The 19,959-nt window shown below is 43.6% G+C and overlaps 1 protein-coding gene across 10 annotated transcripts in view; it reads left to right on the top strand.

Annotated features, from left to right (window-relative positions):
• The window catches only part of LOC146204829 (uncharacterized), a 175,849-nt gene that overhangs the window by 24,275 nt on the left and 131,615 nt on the right, over positions 1 to 19,959 (top strand). For 6 of the 10 annotated variants that reach the window (XM_084589536.1, XM_084589527.1, XM_084589529.1 and 3 more), the window contains exons 10-15: positions 753 to 821; positions 1,395 to 1,490; positions 8,367 to 8,608; positions 11,135 to 11,459; positions 15,246 to 15,371; positions 16,952 to 17,089. In XM_084589536.1, coding sequence (XP_084445662.1) covers positions 753 to 821; positions 1,395 to 1,490; positions 8,367 to 8,608; positions 11,135 to 11,459; positions 15,246 to 15,371; positions 16,952 to 17,089 — 996 coding nt within the window. The remainder of the gene's footprint in view (positions 1 to 752; positions 822 to 1,394; positions 1,491 to 8,366; positions 8,609 to 11,134; positions 11,460 to 15,245; positions 15,372 to 16,951; positions 17,090 to 19,959) is intronic. The other 4 variants (XM_084589531.1, XM_084589535.1, XM_084589533.1 and 1 more) reach the window with 4 other exon arrangements.

Raw genomic sequence — 19,959 nt, 5'->3', positions numbered from 1 at the left:
ATTAAAATAATGCTGTTCAGTCATATGCAGCTGTATAAAAGGGTGAAGTGAAAAAGCTGCTGCCTAGAAATAGTAGAAATTTATTCATAATCATTCTGGCTACACCCACTGCAGGGTGAAGACCTCTCCCATATTCCTCCAATTAATGCTGGTCCTGTGCCAGCTGCAGCCACCTAATCCCTGGGTTCTCCCCAAAAAAGTTTGAGAGATGGATATTCGAGGACCGGTTCGAAGGAAAAGGGGGTGCTGTGTGAAAGGCCCTGTTGTGCTTTGAGGACATTTCACTCACGTCAAGGTCTGTGACCCGTGCGGTGAAGCATCCTCAATAGAAAGGCGTGACGCTGTCTTGAAATAAAGCTAAAACTAAAAAGCCAGTTACACGTGCTGCAGTGTCTGAAACAGCGTGTCTGGTTGCATCAGTCACGAAAGCTTGGCGCCGAGTACAGCAAACTTGAAGCCTGAGAGGTGGTGAGTGGAGGCCGGATGGTCGGAGAGGTGGGAGGTTGGCCTGAGAGGTGGGCGGCGAAACCACTGCCGTCCGCTGTGGGGAGAACCCTCCCTGCCACTTAAATATATGCTGCCCCTGCTACGCTTGCTTTGTCACTTAGCACATTTGTAGCCTTCTCTTTCAGGCTAGATATGTGCAGTCACAAAAAAATTTTGGCCTAGGCGGTATGCAAATGTCATTGATGAAGGTAGACCAGTGTACAAACAAACCTCGAAGGTTTCATGCTTTTTTCTATGTGACACAGAAGGCTGCCCTAGGAGTGGTGCCACCACAACCTATGCCCAAGCACGATCTCCACCTGCTGAAGTGCATCGTATGTTGACCGCCTCTTTGTCATTCTGAAGTTTGCATTGTTATTCAAGGAACAGCAGCACAAGTACAACCAAGCACTTTTATTTAAGCAAGCCTTTTTTTCTTTTTCTCTTTAGAGCAGTTTTGTTAGGGCTTTTGAATGTTCAGGCTCTTTTATTTGATTGTTTTGCTTTTCCAGCACTGTGTGGACAGATTTTTTTTTCTTTCTTATTTAGAGGTTTCACTTGCAGCACTTACAAGAATGGCATCTCTCGCAGCCTGGTTTAGTTTGGGACGTTAAATCCCATAAACTAACTAGCTTTATAGGAATGTTGAAAGAGGAGTTAGTTGGTGTTCTGATTAATTTTGCATAACGCAGAAAAAAATAGCTAAGGGGAGTTGCTTGGAATGATGTTTTGTTGCAGCCTTGCATGAGCTCTTCGAGGGGACAGCGTTTAGGTTCCAGCTTTTTTCTCTGAATATAGAGTCTGCTTTCAGCCTGATTTTAGGTGAATCATATTTTGTCAGTATACCGTCAAATAAATTTCTAGCTCCACTGATGGTTGCACCTAAACGCTTTCTTATCTCTTCGTAGGATACAAGCGCATTATTTCTAATGCAGCTAGGGTTGAGGTCCTAAGGAACTTGGAGAGAAGTCGGAGCCTTAAGAGAAAAGCACAGAATACAATGGGTGAGTTTTGTGGTTTTCGGAAATGTATTGAACCAAGATGAAGTGCAAGATTGTCATTGTTGCTGTTTGCTGTCTCTTTTTAATCTTGAAAAAAAGCCCACTTGTCTGCGTGCTCTGTAATGTTCCTCGATGAGAAGTTGCGTTAAAATTTCACGAAAACTACGTGAACTGCTTGTTGTGTGGTGAACAGTGCGGTTTTTCTTTTTCTTTGCCTTGGCCTCGTTTCTGCTGGCCTGCTATATAAATGTATAAAATAAGTAATAAATAAATGAAAGCTAACTTTGTGCAATAAAATGTGGCAGGAGACTGAAATATGCTAAGAAAAGCCTGAGAATACGAGTTCCGGGCCCCAGGTTATACTACATAGCACTGCAATTAGTATGAAATTTACAGTAAAGAAATACGGTAGTCTAGTGCCTCCAATATTCAGAGCTGCCAGTTCTCTTAGATACATCTTTTCAAAGCGGCAGTGCAAATTCAGCAACTTAAACTAAACAAATTTGCTAGGGTGTGCAGATATTGAAATTTTCGAACACTAACCAAATACGGATATGGGAAAAACTACTTTCGGATATCAAATATCTGATCACTAAAAGAAATAAAACAAAATGGAAATTAAAAAATAGCAAACACTGTTCGCTTTGTTTAGTTCAGATTCACATGGTATATGTAAATAAAATTAAACTAGAATTGTATAGAAGTGTGTATCCTACTGAAAAATTCAGTATTAAGGTAATACATATAGGATTCCTATAGGACGGGAAGGACCTGCGTGAAATGGGGTGAAGCTGCTAATTCTCTGCAGAATACAGTAAACTCTAATCTTCAAGGGACGGAAAAAATATGCCCGAATGAACTGAAAGCTCAATTTTCCAAATGGGCTTGAAAAATTGCCTAAAACCATTTTCATCACAGTAATTTTATTTAATGAAAATCTGCACAGTGGATGCCTGCGTTATGGGTTCCATCAGGTGAAACCGAAGTAAGACGTTTATATTTTCCTGGATTCGTCACGGTGCTTTGCTTTGCGCATGCTGTTGGGAAGGCCCTTTTCACAAAAGAGAAGGTCCTTCATTACAAAATAGTCCCGTCACGTTTTGAGGATGCTTCACTGCACAGGCAATGCAGTTGGGCATTGCAGTGAAACGCGCAATGCGGGGGAGACTGCGATGAAATAGAAAACTTTCGGTGTATTTGGTAATTTTCGAATACTTTGGAAATTTCGAATATCAGTTTTTCGAATACGAATCAAATAGCAAACATATTTGACTCATATTTGAAATTTCGAATACTTGTGCACTCCTAAATATCACTCTGCTACAAAAGCCTCTGGCTTCCTTCATATCTGTTTTCTGAGCCCTTCATGTCTGTACCTTGTCTACTCAGTACTGTAAATACAGTAAAAGCTTGTTAATTCGAGCTCGAGGGGGACTGGAAAATTGTTCGAGTTAAGCGGAGTTTGAATTAATGAGCGGACGGCAAAAAGAAAAAAGTGCCATCACACCTGGCTGCTCGGGCCGAAGCCAAAATAGCTAATATCTGGGATTGTTGTCGCGGAATACGCACTACTGCACATTGTGGTGTGCGATTGCGGGTAATAAAATCATGAGTCGACACCAAAGGAAATAAAGATAGCCAATAAATTTATGCGCCTGGAACTAATAAGAAATGTACCGGCATGAGCTTTAAGCTTAATGATAAAATATGACACTATTTGTGCTTCAAAAACATGTTTATTAACAATAGACTGTCGATCGAAGCATATCAAAATGAAAATGATCGGCGATTTGCATTTGTATGCGCTTTCTTTGCCGCGACTCGAGAAGCATTGTCTGCAACTTGCCCAACATCTCCAGTGCAGCATCTGAATTCTCATCGGTGGAGAAATAGCGCGTAGCCAGATCGAGTGCCAGTGCTGCTTCACATGCGCTCGGGGGTGGCAACAGATTGTTCTCTTTGTCGAACTTGTCGTCTCTGTCAGGCGTGCTCGCTGCGTGTGAGTCGTGCTGCTGGCTGCACGCAGCTTCGATAATCTCGGCGTCACTTAAAGGCCCTGTTGTCTCCACGCTGTTGTCTACGTCCACAAAGTTTCGAAGTCAACATCCTCCGATAAAACAGTGTAGGCAGGTCCAGCATGATGAAGTCATCACCTTGAATCAAAGTCTGCCGTGCTGCAGGCTTCTGTGGTTTTACTGAAGCCACATTTGCGGAAACAGTTTGCGATGGTGTTTGCCTTGACGGCATTCTACAATATTGCCAGCAGGTGGCAAGCTCCGAGCAGGTTGACATCGTACAGCTTGCCACTTTCCATACACACAAGAATACGCTCTAGGAGGTGGCGCCTGTACAGTGTCTTGAGATTTTTAATAATCCCTAGGTCCATAGGCTGCACTAAAGCAGTAGTATTTTTTGGCAAAAATGTCAGGCAGATCGCCTTCAGTCCGTTGACGTCACAATGTGCCGAACAGTTGTCTACGAACAAAAGAATATTCCTAATCTGTGCCGTGAACTTTCTGTCTAGTGTGCGCAACCAGTCCTTGAAGATTGCTTGCGTCATCCATGACTTTTTGTTCGAAGTGTACTCAACAGGGAGAGTCTTCAGGCCTTTAAAGCAACGAGGCTTCGCTGCTTTGCCTATCACTAGTAAGCGGCACCGTTCCGTGCCCGTCATGTTCTCTCACACTAGCACGGTAACCCTTTCTTTGCGGCACCTGAGCACTTATCGCCTTTATAACTCATAATCTTGTTTGGGAGCAACTTAAAATAAAGTGCAGTTTTATCAGCATTGAAGACATCAGTGAGCGAGTAATCAGCAAGATACTCCTTTAGTTCATCTGAGACCAAATCTTCACAGGTTTCTTTGTCGACTGCAGCTGCCTCTCCACAGATGATTTTAAACGTAAGCCCGTGCATGGGCCTTGAAACGAGATAACCAGCCTTCCGATGCGCTGAAGTCGCTGATGCCCATTTGGCCGGCGAAGTCCACTGCCTTCACAGCAATGATGGGTCCACTTAATGGAATATTCCTGCTACGAACATCCTTTATCGCGTAATGACAGCAGTCTCCATCTCGGGGTAAGCTGACGTTCGTTGTCTTTTCCGCGAGGGCTCAATCTCCTTTTGGTAGGCTTGAAATAGTCTTCGTTCTTGATGTAGGTAGACAATGTGCTTTTTTTGATGGCATACTTCTCAGCAATTGCTGTCTTTGTTAAGAGACCACGTTCGATCGCCTGCAGTATTTCCACTTTCGTTTTTAAGTCCTTTGCCGAGTACTTTCCACGGCTCGCCATGAGTCACACAGTTGACGAGTGTCACCGGCGAGATACCAAACCAATGAGCAAGCTCATGCAACACATGGAAACAAGTGCAAAAGAGTGCTCGTAGTCCGTGGAGCTGCTTCTGCCGATCGCGGCCGCCGCAGCTCAACGAAAACCTGCAACGGCTTGCGCTGGAGCATCGGCCCATTAGCAGTGCCCGCGCGTCAGCAAAAACCTGCTATAGCATGCGCTGGAGGCTCTAGCAAGGAAATTCATGTCTCGCCTCATGCGTGCCAAAATGCGTGCTGCCTTATTCTTTCTCATTGTTGTGCATATTAAAAAGAAATTCAATGCGTTGTATTCGTTACGAGGCGACTTCTGTTTACGAGAGATGGGTATAGATTTGTTCGAATTATTGGGGAATTTTGGCCCATTGATATACATAGGGCTTTGCAGGGACCCGGGCATCAGTATGAATTAATCGGCGGTTTGAATTAAGCAATTTCGAATTAACGAGCTTTTACTGTATTTACAGGATTGTAAGTCTATTTTGTGGGCTACCAGGAGGGCTGTAGAGCACACATAAAATCGTAACTATGCTGTAGCATCCCTGATACCTCATTTGTCTTGCCTTATTTCCAGTGCCATGCCTGGTTTCGAATGCAAGTTGATTCAACTCCCCTCTTCCTCCCACTTCAGATTTTTAAATTTCAAAAACAGGTAGACGTACAATAGTGTTAATACAACAGCTGCATTTAAACTAGTATAGATATCTAATTTGGGGTTCGAGTTTTACGAGGGGGTGCTGAGAAGTTCCTGACTTTGCCCTCTTTGATGCCGAATTGAAAAATTAATTTGGTACCATAAAAAAGCATTATACCTTGTTATATAACTGCGTAAGTATCGGCTGTTTCTGATTTTTAAAACTATTTTTAATTTCATGCAGAACGTGAGATGGCAGAGGCACAAGAAAGTTTCACTCCTGTGGAGTTACGGGTCGCGATGAGGTTTTTGTTTCTGCAGGGAAAGTCTGCAAAGGACATTCACAGTGAGATGTCACAAACACTAGGGGAGAAGTGTCCTTCCTACAGCACTGTGAAAACCTGGGTTGCTCATTTCAAGACTGAGAATTTCACTGTTGAAGGGGAGCCTCCTAGTGGACGCCCCACGACCTCTGCAGACCCGGAAACAAGCGATTCTGTCCATAAGCCAATTCTTGAGGATCGGAGAATATCCGCCAAAAAGATAGCCCAGATATTGGACATCTCCCGGGAGCATGTTGGCTTTATTATTACCAGTATCCTAGACATGCGCGAGCTTTCAGTGAAATGGGTGCCAAAATGTTTGAACAGTGAAGAGGAGACTCGAGCTGAGGCATCCAGAGCTGTTTTGACCCATTTTGATTCTGGAAAAGATTTTTTGGATAGATTATTGACTGAGGATGAAACATGCCTCCATATTTATGATCCCGAAACCAAGGAACAGTCAAAGGAATAGCGCCACAATGTTTCCCGTGACCGAAGAAATTCCGCGCCCAGAAATCGGCCAAAAACGTCATGGCGGCCATTTTCAGGGACAAAGCTGGTGTTCTCTTGGTGGAATACCCACCTCAGGGCTGCAGTATAAGCGAAGAATATTAAGCCGGCCTTCTCGACAAGCTGAAAGAGGTAATTAAGACGAACCGCTGGGAAAAGCTGAACAAAGAAATCTTTTTGTTGCAGGACAATGCACCTGCACACACGTCCAAAGTTTGGCTATCAAAGTGAAGGCCCTCGGTTTCCAATTAGTCCACCATCCCCCCTATTCACCTGACCTGGCTCTTTCTGACTACAATCTGTTCTCCATCTTGAAGAAACATCTGAAGGGTCGTCATTTTGACGACATTGCTGACGTCAAACTTGCTGCTGAAAGCTAGTTTGACTACTTGTCACATAATTTTTTTAAAATGGAGTAGAAAAGCTGAAAGAACGATGCAACAAGTGCATCCGACTCGGGGGGGAATATGTTGAATAAATGTGCACTTTCAAAACTCTAACTACATTATTTGTGTGCAAAGCCAGGAACTTCTCAGCACCCCCTCGTATTCCTTATATTATTCAGAAGACATTACAGTACATGGATCACCATGTGATAACCACCTACGAGCGCTGAATAATTCATAATCTAATTTCTTTCCTCGCCTGTTTTGGTTTCGACAGCTGAGCAACGGTTGTGACGTCAGTCAAGTCTAGGTCACATGAGCAATGAAAAAAAAACAGCGATATAATCATTCCTTTGTCGTTTGAATTCACGACGACGCTAAGGCCAGCTTGCCTCATGGAAGGAATCGCAACAAGTGAAGAGTCAGCTATTATAATGCTTTTGTTTCATGTCGCGCGTGACCTAGACTTGATTTTGACATCACAGCCATCTCTTGGCTGCTGAAACTGAGATTGCTGAGAAAATTGAAATATAAATTATTTAGCGGTTGTAGGCTAAACCAACGTGGTGATCCATGTAAAGGAGCATCTTATGCATCATTAGCAAGAAAAATGGCATCAAGATTTGGTGTCTATACTCCTTTAATGAGCATCTCGGTTTTAGCTGTCTTGATGGCATAGATAGTGAAAGAGGGCTTTAACACAAGTGCTGCCCTCACTGTGCGACTACGTTTCGCATCCCTCACTATGGTTGAGGGTGGCGATGATGACTACTCTCAAGGTTGGGCTGCACTCAACTTAAGTACGCTCGAAAGTAAACGGTTGGGCAATCACTACCATAATTCTATTGGTAGAGCACCGTGCATGCTGTGTGGAGGTTGTGGGTTTGTATCCCATCAGTGGCATGTGATTGCCTTTTCTTCTACTTTCGAATTGGTTATATTTATAGTAAAGATTGATTACACTTCTGACTTCCTACTAGTCAGTTCCACAGACTGAAAAAAAGATCTATACTTTCCTTAGATTCAGTGACTTCTGGCTTCCTTCACGTGTACTATGTCACAAGCTCCTCATGTGTCCTGCCCTTGCCTGCTCAGGTTTTTGGTATTACCAGAACATACCAGCACATTGGTGCAGCAATAAAATACCTTCCTGATGTTCAGTCACTACCTAGCTTTGATTGAAACACTGTTCTGTTCTCTTTTTTTTTCTTTTTCTTTTTGTTTCAGTTTTGAGGCATCTTGCTGTACATCTGAAGCTGAAATTGATCGACAGCTCTGGAAATGCTGTTTTTGAGGGCAAACATTAGGTTGATTGTACTGTAGGTTGAAATGTGTGTTGCCACTTTATAAAGGCTACTGAGAGGCTTAGCAATTTGCTTATATTTGATTTTTGAGGCAGTATCTGTATTTGTAGCATGGCGTGCTAGACGGGTGAACGCTGTTGTGCTATGGCCTGATATACATGGGAGATTTGCAGTGCAGATATATTGGAAACTACTCTTTAATTTAACTACTGGCAGCCTCGTGAGACTAGGCTGCTTTTCTTTCTCCATTGGCCACTTACTGCACCTCCTATTTGTAATACTCTTGCAGCTTTGATTTGTGTACTTTGTCAAGGTAGGGAGCATGAAATATGAAATCACTACATCATGTCTGAGTTGAATAGTTCTTATGGTACTTTTTATTCTTTGCATCTAGCAGAACATGAAGGGAATTCAGTGGCACCTGCTACGAATGCACGGCTCCAAGGCTCGCCTGAAATTCATGACTTCATCATGAAACAGAAACTTGATCGGAGGCAGCAGAAACGCAGTTCGGACCAGTGTATGGCAGAGGCTGCTGAAGCACGGCAGCAACGCCTGGAGAGGCTGTATACCTTTCAGCGGAAGACGGCCAGTGAAAGTGCTCGCATTGGTCGGGAGAAGATGAGGCGCCGGCAGGTATGTTAGCCAAGAAGACATGCTGGGGGTCTTTACACCCTTTCTTGAGCACAAAGTGCGACTATGGTTGTGCAGCTCGTGTTGACTAGGAATCAATGGGTGGAGCGGCAGACAGAGAGGCTGAGCTCATACAAATACAGTGGAATCTCATTACTACTTCAAGTCCTTAGGATTGAGTTAAATGTTGAGTTGAAAAAGTAAGCACGAAATGATATTTTAACTCGTGTGACACTGTAGAGTGGCCACCGTTACTCTTGAAAAGTATGTTTGGCGTGTATTGTCTAACTGCCAGTGTGCTAGGTTAATGGCACTGTACCAACTCTAATCTTACCCTTTTCATAATCGAATCAGCTTAACATGATGCAGCTCCAAATTTTCATCTCAGGCTAAAGGACTTGAGTTGCAGAGTAGAAGGGTGAAGCTAGTGATTTTGATGTGGTTTTGTTATAGCGTATGTCCAGACATTTGAGAGGTATTGCAGAAGCTTCTTTTGCTATTTCACTCATGCATTTTACTCTAACTTCATTGCAGCACAGCTTTTTAACCATTACTTTAGAAATATCTACAGCAATTTTTCAAAAACAATAAGTAAAAGCTCGTTAATTCGAACTGCATGGGACTGGGAAAAAAGTTCAAATTAATTGAATGCTCCCGATAAAACTAACAAGAACCATTTGCATCACAGAAAGTGCACCGTATTTACTTGCGTACCGAACCCACCCACATAATGAGCCCACTCACCCAGGGTTTTTGCCTAAGAATTAAAAAAAAACAAAAAGTGTCAGCCATTAGAGCATCCCCTATTCCACGCCGTCACTGTTCACAACGCATTTCCTGGCAGTGTGTCAAGATGCTGCGCAACGATAACATCACTAACATCACGGTGTGCTTACCTTTTGACCTCAGCTCTAGCAAGGAGGGGAAGCGAACTTGGCAAGTGCCAGCGCTTGTCCGGTTGCGCAAGCCTTGTTTTCAGTATGTTCACTTTATCATTCCATGGGTGATTGGGGCGGGCGCTGCCTACTGCCACTCAATCATTGGAACGCACGATACCAGCAAGCGCCTTTTGAAGTGAACCTATGCTAAATGATCGCGGCTGACCACATGCTTATGTTGACGACCCATAGGTGGAAGGATGGATGACTTGCAAAAAGAAAAAAAAGAAAAAGCCAGTGTAACCTGTAGCGAGATCTGAAGTCATAGCCTTTCATGGGCTTTGGCTGGGACCATGCCGACAGTACATATCTGTATTTCCGAATTAACAAGGCTCGAATTAATGAGTATTTAGTTGTGAGTTTCGGAGGTTGCGCAGAAAAGAGAGCAGGCAGCCGCCGCTGCAAACTCCTACCCTCCGGCGTTCGCCGGCTGCCGCGCTGGTCAAGGTGCCATTTAGTCTTTACCCACACTTCCATGGTTTTACCTGGTTCCATCTTCTGTCTACATGGCCATGCACAGCCTCGAACTATGCCACTCTTTTGTGGAGGTTTTTTTTTTTTTGGACACTTGCTGTGTGCCAAGCCGCCAAAACACGGTGGCGTGTAGTTCGAATTATCCGTAGTGGAACTGACTCGAGTTCAAATTAACGAGCTTTTTTGTCGGATCTTGGTCGGACCGAGTAGTCTAGTTCAAATATTCCGAAAATTCTAATTATCGAGGTTCAAATTAACGGGCTTTCACTAACATAATTTTTATGCTGATTGTGCAATAGTAGGCTTGGCTTTGTAAGGCCTTCTCTGCCAGCAAAAGGACAGAACAAAAATAAAGAGGCTTCAGTGGAACTTTTGAGAATAGTCTTTTGCAAATCACTGATATTATGTGTTGCAGAGTGTTGTATCAAAAGCTTCAAAGGGATGATCTGCAGTTTATGAGTATAAAAATATTGGCCTACTCTGGCAGATCCTGCCACATGGTGGCAGTAAGAAGGGCAGAACTCTTGGTTGACACAGGAATTTATATTTTAAATTGGTACAGAAAGCAGGGTCTGAGCAGATGGAAGCGTCATGATGCATATCTTTGTTTGGGGCTAACATGGCCGACACCTGGAGTAGACATACTGCATTTCCTGGCTATGCCCCAGCATCATACAAACAGTTATTTTAGTTCGTATTAGTTCTTGCCCTTTCAAGAAATTTCCACTGCTTTTGTATTTGTTTATTAGGGCAAAAAAAAAAGGTTTTAATTGCTACAAAATTGAGTAACTATACGTGCCCTTTGTGTAATGAGTTATTTTTGCAGAGAATTTAAAAACAGTTCTTCAACTTTCGTGCAGCAACTTTTCTTTCATATTCGTTAAATGAAACCTTGTTAAGGACCAGGAAAAATGTTTGAATTGATCCAAAGTTCAAATTAGGAAATCATCGTAAACAAAATATCAAGAACTATTTGAATCCTCTAATTTTATGCTGTGAATACTGGTGTGATTGGGGGAGCGGAGTACGTATGGGTGAGTTAGCGATACTCAAAGTGTTAAGTAGACTTGCTTTTCTTTTCTTTTTTTTTTTTTTCTGATTCTAATCCTGCTTTCAGGAGGATGAACAGCTTATCCATGGATTTGTTGTGAGCTTGAAGTTGACTCAAAATGAGTTCGACCAAACGGATACACAGCCTCAAATGTTTGGCACTGGCAGCAGCAGTCTCAGGATGGCCAGTGCTAACGATGACTTGGATGGGAAGTGTCACCAGCAGTTGCTAAAAAGCCAGGGAATTCAAGTTGGAGGAACAAGCACTTGCGATGCTACATATAGTGAAGTGAGCCAAGGTGAACTCTCATTATATCAACCATTGCATTCTACGAGTTGTACGTCAGACCACTTGCAGTACCTTAGTGGTGACTCCTTCAAACCACAGCAGGGTAAGGCTGATTTTGTTTGGCCCCATCGGGGTGGTGCAGTGGTAAGACGCCTGACTACTGTGCCAGAGTTCCCGGGTTCGATCCCGACCGCGGTGGCTGCGTTTCGATGGAGGCGAAACGAAGTGGCGTCCGTGTGCTGTGCGATGTCAGCGTACGTTAAAGATCCCCAGGTGGTCGAAATTACTCCGTAGCCCTCCACTACGGCTCCCCTTTCTCTCTTTCCACTTTCACTCCCACCTTCCTCCCAGGCGTCCACAGAGCAAGTGTGACAGATACTGCGCCTTTCCCTTCCTGTGACCCAATTATTATTACAGTCGAACCTAGTTATATCGAACCCGGATATATCGAATTTTGGTTATATCGAACTCGCGGAATATCCCCTTGAAAATCCCATGTTAAAGTATAGGAAAGCCGCGTCATATATCGAACTTTATTTCACCGGTCGTTCGATATATCGAACTCCGCACCCCGCACTGGAAAGTGTGCCTTTCCCAAAGACAATCGCTTCACCCTTGGCCGTTTGCCGCGTGACGTTTTCAAGCCACGCGCGGAAGGAATGAGAGGGGACAGTTCGGCGACGGCTGGTCTGGGCAGCGCCGCGCCCATTCCCCAAAGGCGCTCGCATCTGCAGTTATCGTTTCCCGCGCGGCAACTTATGACATTTGCAAGCCATGTGCGTGGGTGTGCCCATCCTTTTGCCGAGCTATCTCTCTCCTTCAGCACGGGCTACGCATGCGCCAAGCCAGCTCAGCCTGTTTTCAGACAGGCGTCGGACGCTTTCTCCAGCGTGTGTTGCAAACCCTCTGCGCGGCGGCTGACGTGACTATGGCGCCTGCGGTCGTTAAAAAGCGGCCGCTCTGTTTTTTGTTTGTTTGTTTGTCGTTGTTTTTTTGCGAGTTATCCTTTCTTATCGTTGTGCTGTTCAAACGTTAAGAAGCGGCAGGTTTTTTTTTTTTCTTCTTTTCTTTTTTTGGCGGAAGTCGTTTAGCCTTGCATGTATGAATCAACGAAAGCACGAGGTCAGCTGCTGCGATCTTGACATCCGCCCCAAGCACGGCGGGATAAATCGAACCAGGCTTGTGCAATCAAGCCATCACGGGCACTCTGCCAAGTTCGCTCCCCGCCACCGCAGGAGCTATCAAAAGATAAATGCGCCCTGACGTTATCGCTGCGCAGCATCTTGGCACGCTGCCAAGAAATGAGCTGTGGATGAGACGACCGAAACGTAGTGACGCGCGCCATTGACATGCAAGCGAAAACGCTTGCGATTTCTGCCGCGGCGACACAAACTTTGCTTTGAGCGGCCGGGGTGGCTCGAGCAGCGAGAAGGACGCATTTCCAACAAGTTTGAAATTTTTCGCTCTGTCACTGCCGCTTGTCTCTGAGCTCTTTCAATCGCTTGCATTTGAGCGAGCTGGCCTTAAAGTTTTTTTTTCCAAATTTTCGGGTGCAAAAGTGGAGGGTGAGTTCATTATGCGAGTGGGTTGATTACGCGACAAATACGGTATCGTTTTTTCGCATCGTAAGTGCGTCACAAGCCGATTTCTGTATATCGAATTATCGATATATCGAACTATTTCGCGATCCCCTTCGAGTTCGATATATCCGGGTTCGACTGTATTATATTATTTTGTTTGGTGTAGGACTGAAGTGCTTTAGCAGAGGCCTCTAGCTGTTGCTCGATGAATAAATTGTCTGCCTTTCTCTACTCTTTCCTGCCATTCCGTCCACTGTCTCCTAGATTTTTGCTTGGAATGGCCTTGCTTGGACTCTGGTTAGTGTTGTCGTAGTCGGGAATGATGTGCTCATTTTTTGCATTGTCACATATTTCCTTATTCTCTTGTCACTTCTTGCCATTACAGATAGCATGGTGCAGCGGTTTGTTGTAGGCATTCTACTTTATTTGGGAAAATGGAAACACTACGACTGCTGGTCATGGCATGCTCCTTGGAATTGTTTTTTTTTTTTTGCTTGATTACTTCTCATGCATAAAATTTTGCCTGGCAATTTTCTATACTGCATTGTTATCACATTTTTACCTTACTCAAGTGTTCAAACACCCTCATAATAATGTTCGTTTCCTATTTCTATTTCTCTGTGTGTGCGTGCATATGCTTGCAACAGGTGCTGTCAGGGACCTGTGAATCGCAAACGGGAAAAATTGTAATGGAAAAAAAAAAGAAAGGCAGAATACAAAACATGAATACTAGTTTGCTTATAACATTTGAAAAGCAGGCACTACCCTGTCAGAATGTCAGAATGTCAGCCGTGAGCACGCTCATGGCTGATAGGAATTTTGATAGGATATCAGTGAGTAATTCCCCCACTGAAGTGCAGATGTTGTGAAGAATTTCAGGTGTTTCAAATGTTCTCCCATAAAACTGCAGAGGATGCAAACACAGGGGCACCAAGCATGGTGCATTGGCCCATACTGCACATTGTGAATATGTGGGCCCGGTGATGTCACGGTGCTGTGGGAGGCTTGTTGAATGGGGCCATGCCTTCCTAGAGGTGATGCTTAAAGCTTAAACGTGGATAGGCGGCAGAATCCACATGCGAGAGCCACCACATCCTCTTCCTGTGCATCGTTCATCTTTGTCTTCGTCCTTTGCGCTGTTTAGTCCTTTTCCTGTTGGCCTTCATGTACAGATGTGAAGCAGGCAGTGTCGAGCAGTACTCATGCACACACTGGGAAGTAGGGTTGCCAGGCATGACAATAATAAATCTGCTGCCAGGCGAATTGGCTCACCGGCTTTGTCACACTTCACTTAGTTGGTCTGGATTTATTAATTGAATTTGGAACAAAACTTCTGAAAATATAGTGAGTACTGGTCTTTTTACTTTAGTATATATTCACCTGTAACCAAAAGCAATGAAGTCTAATTAATAAGATGCCCTGCATAGAAGCTTTTCATATGTCCTGTCACCACTGCAGGGACAACAGTTGAATCATATGGAGAATCTTGCTTCGAAAAGATTGTGGCATCATTGTTAAAATGTACATTCTTTTGGAACCACCCCGCCGGGGGGGGGGGGGGGGGGGGGGCGCAGTGGTTACGACGCTCTACTACTGTTCCCAAGGATGCGGGATCTAATCCCGGCCTCGGCGGCCGCTTTTCGATGGAGGCGAAAAGCAAAGCGCTCGTGTGCTGTGCGATGTCAGTGCACGTTAAAGAACCCCAGGTGGTCGAAATTTCCGGAGTCCTCCACTACGGCGTCTCTGAATTGATTACTGTTTAGTTTTGAATTCTTGCGAGAAAGAAGTGTGTTTAGAAGAACGTAGATTTTTCTTGGCATTGTTGTGCAAAGCCTTCTTACTAGCTGTTGTGCATTTTCAACTTTCAGAGAATTTGTCTTGATGCTTTGGCTTGAATGAGTTTTTGTTGGTTGTAGTGCTTGTTGCTCGGTAACATTTTTTATTTTTTTTTGCAGCATGCAGGCATTGATAGCACCCTTTGTAAAACTAAATCTTAAATCTATCTTTTTATTGTGGAATGGTGTTATTCTGAAAATGCGGTTGCCTGCATGTTGTATTATTTCTTGGCAGTTTTATACTTTGTGTATTGCTCACCCCCCCCACCTCCCATTTCCCCACGCACACACACTTTCAATTGTCAGTATTCTGCCATTTTCATAAAATATATTTGCCCTTAGTAGAAATTCTGGTTTGTAATTTCAAAAGCATTTGTTCTCAAGGCTCCTCACTGTGTTCTGTTTAGCTACCGCTCATGAGGTGGATGAACTTGCTCTTTGCTGACTTTTTATCACTTTTTTATTTTGTTTTAGGGTTTCAGTACAGGTCAACAAAGCTGGTTGGCCATCTTACACAACTGACTTCAAGCCTTAATGAGAAGATGGATGAGCAGTTCCAGATGTTGGGCTATGATATTCCTGAGCAAGTACCCGAGCTTGGTACTCAGCCTTTGTTTTTGCTTTTCTCTTGCTTGTGATGGGCTCATATACTGCTGTTTGCTCTTATTTTCATCAGTTGCGCTTTATTGGTGCTGGAACATGTCACAGGAAGGCTAAAAAGAAAAATAAGCTTTTCTGTCGTCTCAGATTCTGCTCTTCCATCCATATGAAGTGCGTCTAAGATTCTGCTCTTCCATCCGTATGAAGTGTTGAAGTTTTTCTTATTAGACACCTTTCTTGTTGCTCGGGACTGAGGCTGCATTTTTGTCTTTCCTAAGTATGAACAGGTGCATTCAGTGCTATTTTGCTTATATCAAGTTCCATATACACAAAGCAGGTGTTCAGGAAATGTTATTCACTTGTGATATACTTGAATTGAGTAATGAATGCTTTACCATTCGACCGACTATTTTCACAAGCCTACTCATTTAACAATGGAGTTGATATGGGTGATGAAAGAAAAGATCCATTCATTCATTAATACTGTCAGCAAATTACGTGTTTAATGCTTATTAAGCACGTAAATATGGCTGGTAACTGGGATACTTCTAATTGCAGAAGCAAATAAGTGCAGCATATGACAGTATCGTGTTGTACAGCACTTGCTTTTCCATTTTTTCCTTGCACCATATGTTTGTTTCTAACATTCACTTTGTTGAATATTTATTGTTCGTTCTCTGAACAGAAAGAAAAATTAGTTTTGTGGCGAATGGCACCGTGACAACTAAGGCCAATAGGTGTGAATTCTATGAACAAAAAGCTCGAAATGGCACTGCAGTGCCTCTTCTTAACTGTCAAGTGTAGTGTTTTTTTTTTAAAGGCTTCTTATGCATACCAGAAAGAAGTGCGTAAAGAATCATAAAAACTGGAGCGTGGAAGCGAAAGTTATTCTTGAAAATTCAAAATAAAAAGACCAAATGGAAATGCATTGCACTCGCTCATTTCACTGACCCAGTTTCTAGATTGGGTACTACCAGTCATAACCGTGCCTTGCCAGGATAGCCCACAGCTGCACAATTTGATGGCGCCGCCCCTCTGAGTACATGTCGTTGAGAGAGCAAGGCGATTAACCTGACAAAGGAACCTACTCGCCCTTTTCTTTGTAGGCAGGGGTCAAAGGTTATAGCCTCTTCCCCAATTCCTCCTCTCAACCTTGCCTCTTGCTTGCCTTTTCGGTTCACATTTGTGGCTAAGATGCATGGACTGGCTCTTCTTTTTCGCTGCCTCTTTCATGCTGTTCGAACAGAAGCATTTTCTCCATGAAAGTTTGAAGTAAGATTAAAAGTGTCACCCCCAGCATTATATGTATTAGTTTTCACTCACTTTCACTACTTCTTTTCAGCTATTGTTCTTATGAAAAGCATACAGCACTCAGAGACACCAAATTTTGTAATTTAGAGTATACTAGTCTGTATTTGTGCAACTCCCTCTGAATGAAACATAGCTTTTTTAGCTTATGTAGCTTTGATTCAACATCCTGAAATGGCATTGCGCTTGGGGCATATAACTGAATAGTATTTATATAGTATTCCTTTTGTCATCATGTCATAATCTGATCACATTCTTGTTTTTTCTTTTAGGGGAGTACTATGCTTCCAGCCTCTCTGAAAGAATCCAACAACAGGTGTCAGCTTTCGGAATATCCAGTCTTCCACAATCTAAAGTGTATGATTGTGCATTCCAAAACATAACGTCATCTGAGAAATATTCAGACAAAGGTACTAGGTTTTATCGGAAATCTTCGTTGCTGATTTGACTGCTGCCATATGTCAAATATTTGCCATGAGTACATCTTTGCGGCTAAAACAGACAGGACAGTGCAGCCCACTGAACTGTTATGTTTGCTAATCATTTTTGTGAGCATTGTACGTATGGCTTTTGTTACCAGCTATGCAGAGTTGGTTTCATCGTGAATATTGCATTTGCCATGCTCTTAATGTTACATAGGCCAACGGTTTGCTTGTTACGTCTACCAGCACCATTTTGTTGTCAACATTTGTCGCACTATATCAATCACCGATTCGGCGCTCGACTACTGTTCCCAAGGACGCGGGATCGAATCCCAGCCTTGGCGGCAGCTTTTCGATGGAGGCGAAAAGCAAGGCGCCCGTGTGCTGTGCGATATCAGTGCACGTTAAAGAACCCCAGGTGGTCGAAATTTCCGGAGTCCTCCATTACGGCGACTCTCATAGCCTGAGTTGCTTCGGGACGTTAAACCCCACAAACCAATCACCGATTGCCGGCGGCATATTAAATTCTAAATTCTATTAATAAATTCTCGCCTCTAAACATGTACTGTAACTGCTCATGTGCCTTCTCGAATGTACAGCTGATCTTTTGAATTGTTACATGCAGTGTAATGACTTTAAACTGCTCAGTGTTGTAACTTTCACAAGTGTTGGCATTTGGCTTTGCTCGTGTTAAACTGACTTGCCATGGAATTTTTTTTTTTGGCATGTCAGGCACCTTCGAAGTCGGCCAATAAGGTTGCAATACATGGAATTCACTTCCAACTGTGCATTTCAGTAGCTGTAAACACGCTTTTCAATGGCAAGAATACCTACAGCTGAGCTTGGCTAGAGGAAAAAACACAGAATGGACAGTGCAAGTCGTGACACTGTCCATTTTGTTTTTCTCATGCACTGGTTCGTCACTTAATCGTCACTTGTCGGCTGTCACTTTAACCCTTGTTTTGTTCCTTTGCTCTGTTCTTTGTACTTGGCAAGTATGTTGCAATGTGCATTACCTTGCGTTTTCGTTTATCTTTTGGGGCTTTTCAGTGCTTTGCATGTCTTTTGGTATGCCGCTTGAGTGGAACCTTGCCAGTCATAACCTTTGGGTTCTCACATCCCCAGATCTGTAGTCAACTGGCGACTATGTACAGTCTCGTCTTAAGCAGTGAACACTGCAGGAATTTTGCATGTACTTGAAGGCTGTAAATACTTTTTACCACCGTTTCGTGGTCTGTTCATGTGAAATCTAAGTTATGCAACATAGAGCAGCTTTAATAATAATAATTTTAGTTTGCCGAGTGTCAAAAACTAAGGGTGTTTGAATATTCGATAACTTCGAATATTCAGTTGAATAGCATGGTATTCAATTCGATCTGAATGCTTGGTATTCAAAATCTCAATTCATCTCACTCAAATTGTGTTTCTGGAACACTTGCTTTATGTAGTTCTGGTTTTGAGCACTGCCTTATAGATTTTTTTTTATTGCGCTTTGCTGTAAGCTTGGGGGGTCTATTAATATGCAAATCACAGCCAGGTTGAGGTGCAGGCCCGGCTACAAACTGAGAAAACGAAGGGGGAGGTCGACGCGGTATTGTGGAAAAACCTGATTTCTGGCAGTCTTTGAGCCTCCGCAAACTACGGTAGTTTCTGCCACATTTACCGCACAAGGGCTTGACGTGCGCCTTCTTTTTCAAGATGGTCACGCCAAAGAATATCTGGCACAGCCTATGCGAAGGTGAAAACGCAGCCCTACCATGCACCACCACACCAATTGCACATTTTCGAGGCCTCATCGTAAGAACAGGATTCACCCAGACGCATGATGAGTCATGCCTTCTGAACGTGGGAGACTGTTCTCAGCAGAATATAAACTAGCCATCATACTACCCGCTGAGGCATCGAAAAATTGAGCTGCATCACAGGAGCTGTATGCTGTGAAAATATACTCACGTCAGTGGGAAAGCAGTGGTGATGCTTTTTGCATGCGATAGCGCTAAGCTTTCTGCGCTTTCCATGCACCTGGGGAGGACTACGCACCTTAAACTTGTCTACTAAACATTAATAGAACGAAATGATGGAAACCATCTACAACTCCCGTCTTTTCTTGCAGTTCTGACTGATTGCATGTTGATGGAAACGAAATGTGATCGTGCTGCGTGCATTGCAACTTCTTCAGTCTTATTCTTCATATCGTTGTCATAGCTCCGATATATTGGCTGTTCAGAACTTCCTTGGAACTGCTGCTCTGAGGTAGTACTATTGGTAACCTATGTTTCATCCTGAATCCTTTCTTTCGACGCAGTGGTGCCATTGATGCAACCAAAAAGCTAAGAATCTCAAACTCGACTTTCTGACACTGAAACTACCGAAACAAATGTGGTGTGTCGGCACACTGTCCATGATTCTCTAGCTCAAGTGTTAGGTGCAGTTTGACGCTCCAAGTGGTGACCCTTGGTCTTGGCGCCATACCCAGTGCATCTATGACAGGCAGTCTGATACGGAACTACTACTTCATGAAAGTTCCCTCCAGCAATGAGGCTCGCTGCTTGAAATGCAAGGCCATTTAAAGGCGGCAACAGGGATGACGCAGACTTTACAAATGCACTTGAAAAGGCACCCTGACTTCTTTAAAGCCTACTAGGACGACCATCTGGCTCGTGGTGAAAGCACAACCACCTCAAAATGGCGAGCCAGCTGAGCATTGCAATAGATGATCGGCCGATTCAGTGCACATAGTATGCACCTGTATAGTATCGTTGAGGAGTCTGGCTTTCTTGACATGATGCTCACCATGCCCAATTATGCAATGCGCATGGCAAACTTCACCATCCACTTTTTCGAGGGCCATCTTTCCC

Source organism: Amblyomma maculatum, chromosome 1 (genome assembly GCF_055883805.1).
Source record: "Amblyomma maculatum isolate TAMU_Amacu chromosome 1, ASM5588380v1, whole genome shotgun sequence".
Taxonomy (NCBI): domain Eukaryota; kingdom Metazoa; phylum Arthropoda; class Arachnida; order Ixodida; family Ixodidae; genus Amblyomma; species Amblyomma maculatum.
This window is presented reverse-complemented; position numbering and strand designations above follow the sequence as displayed.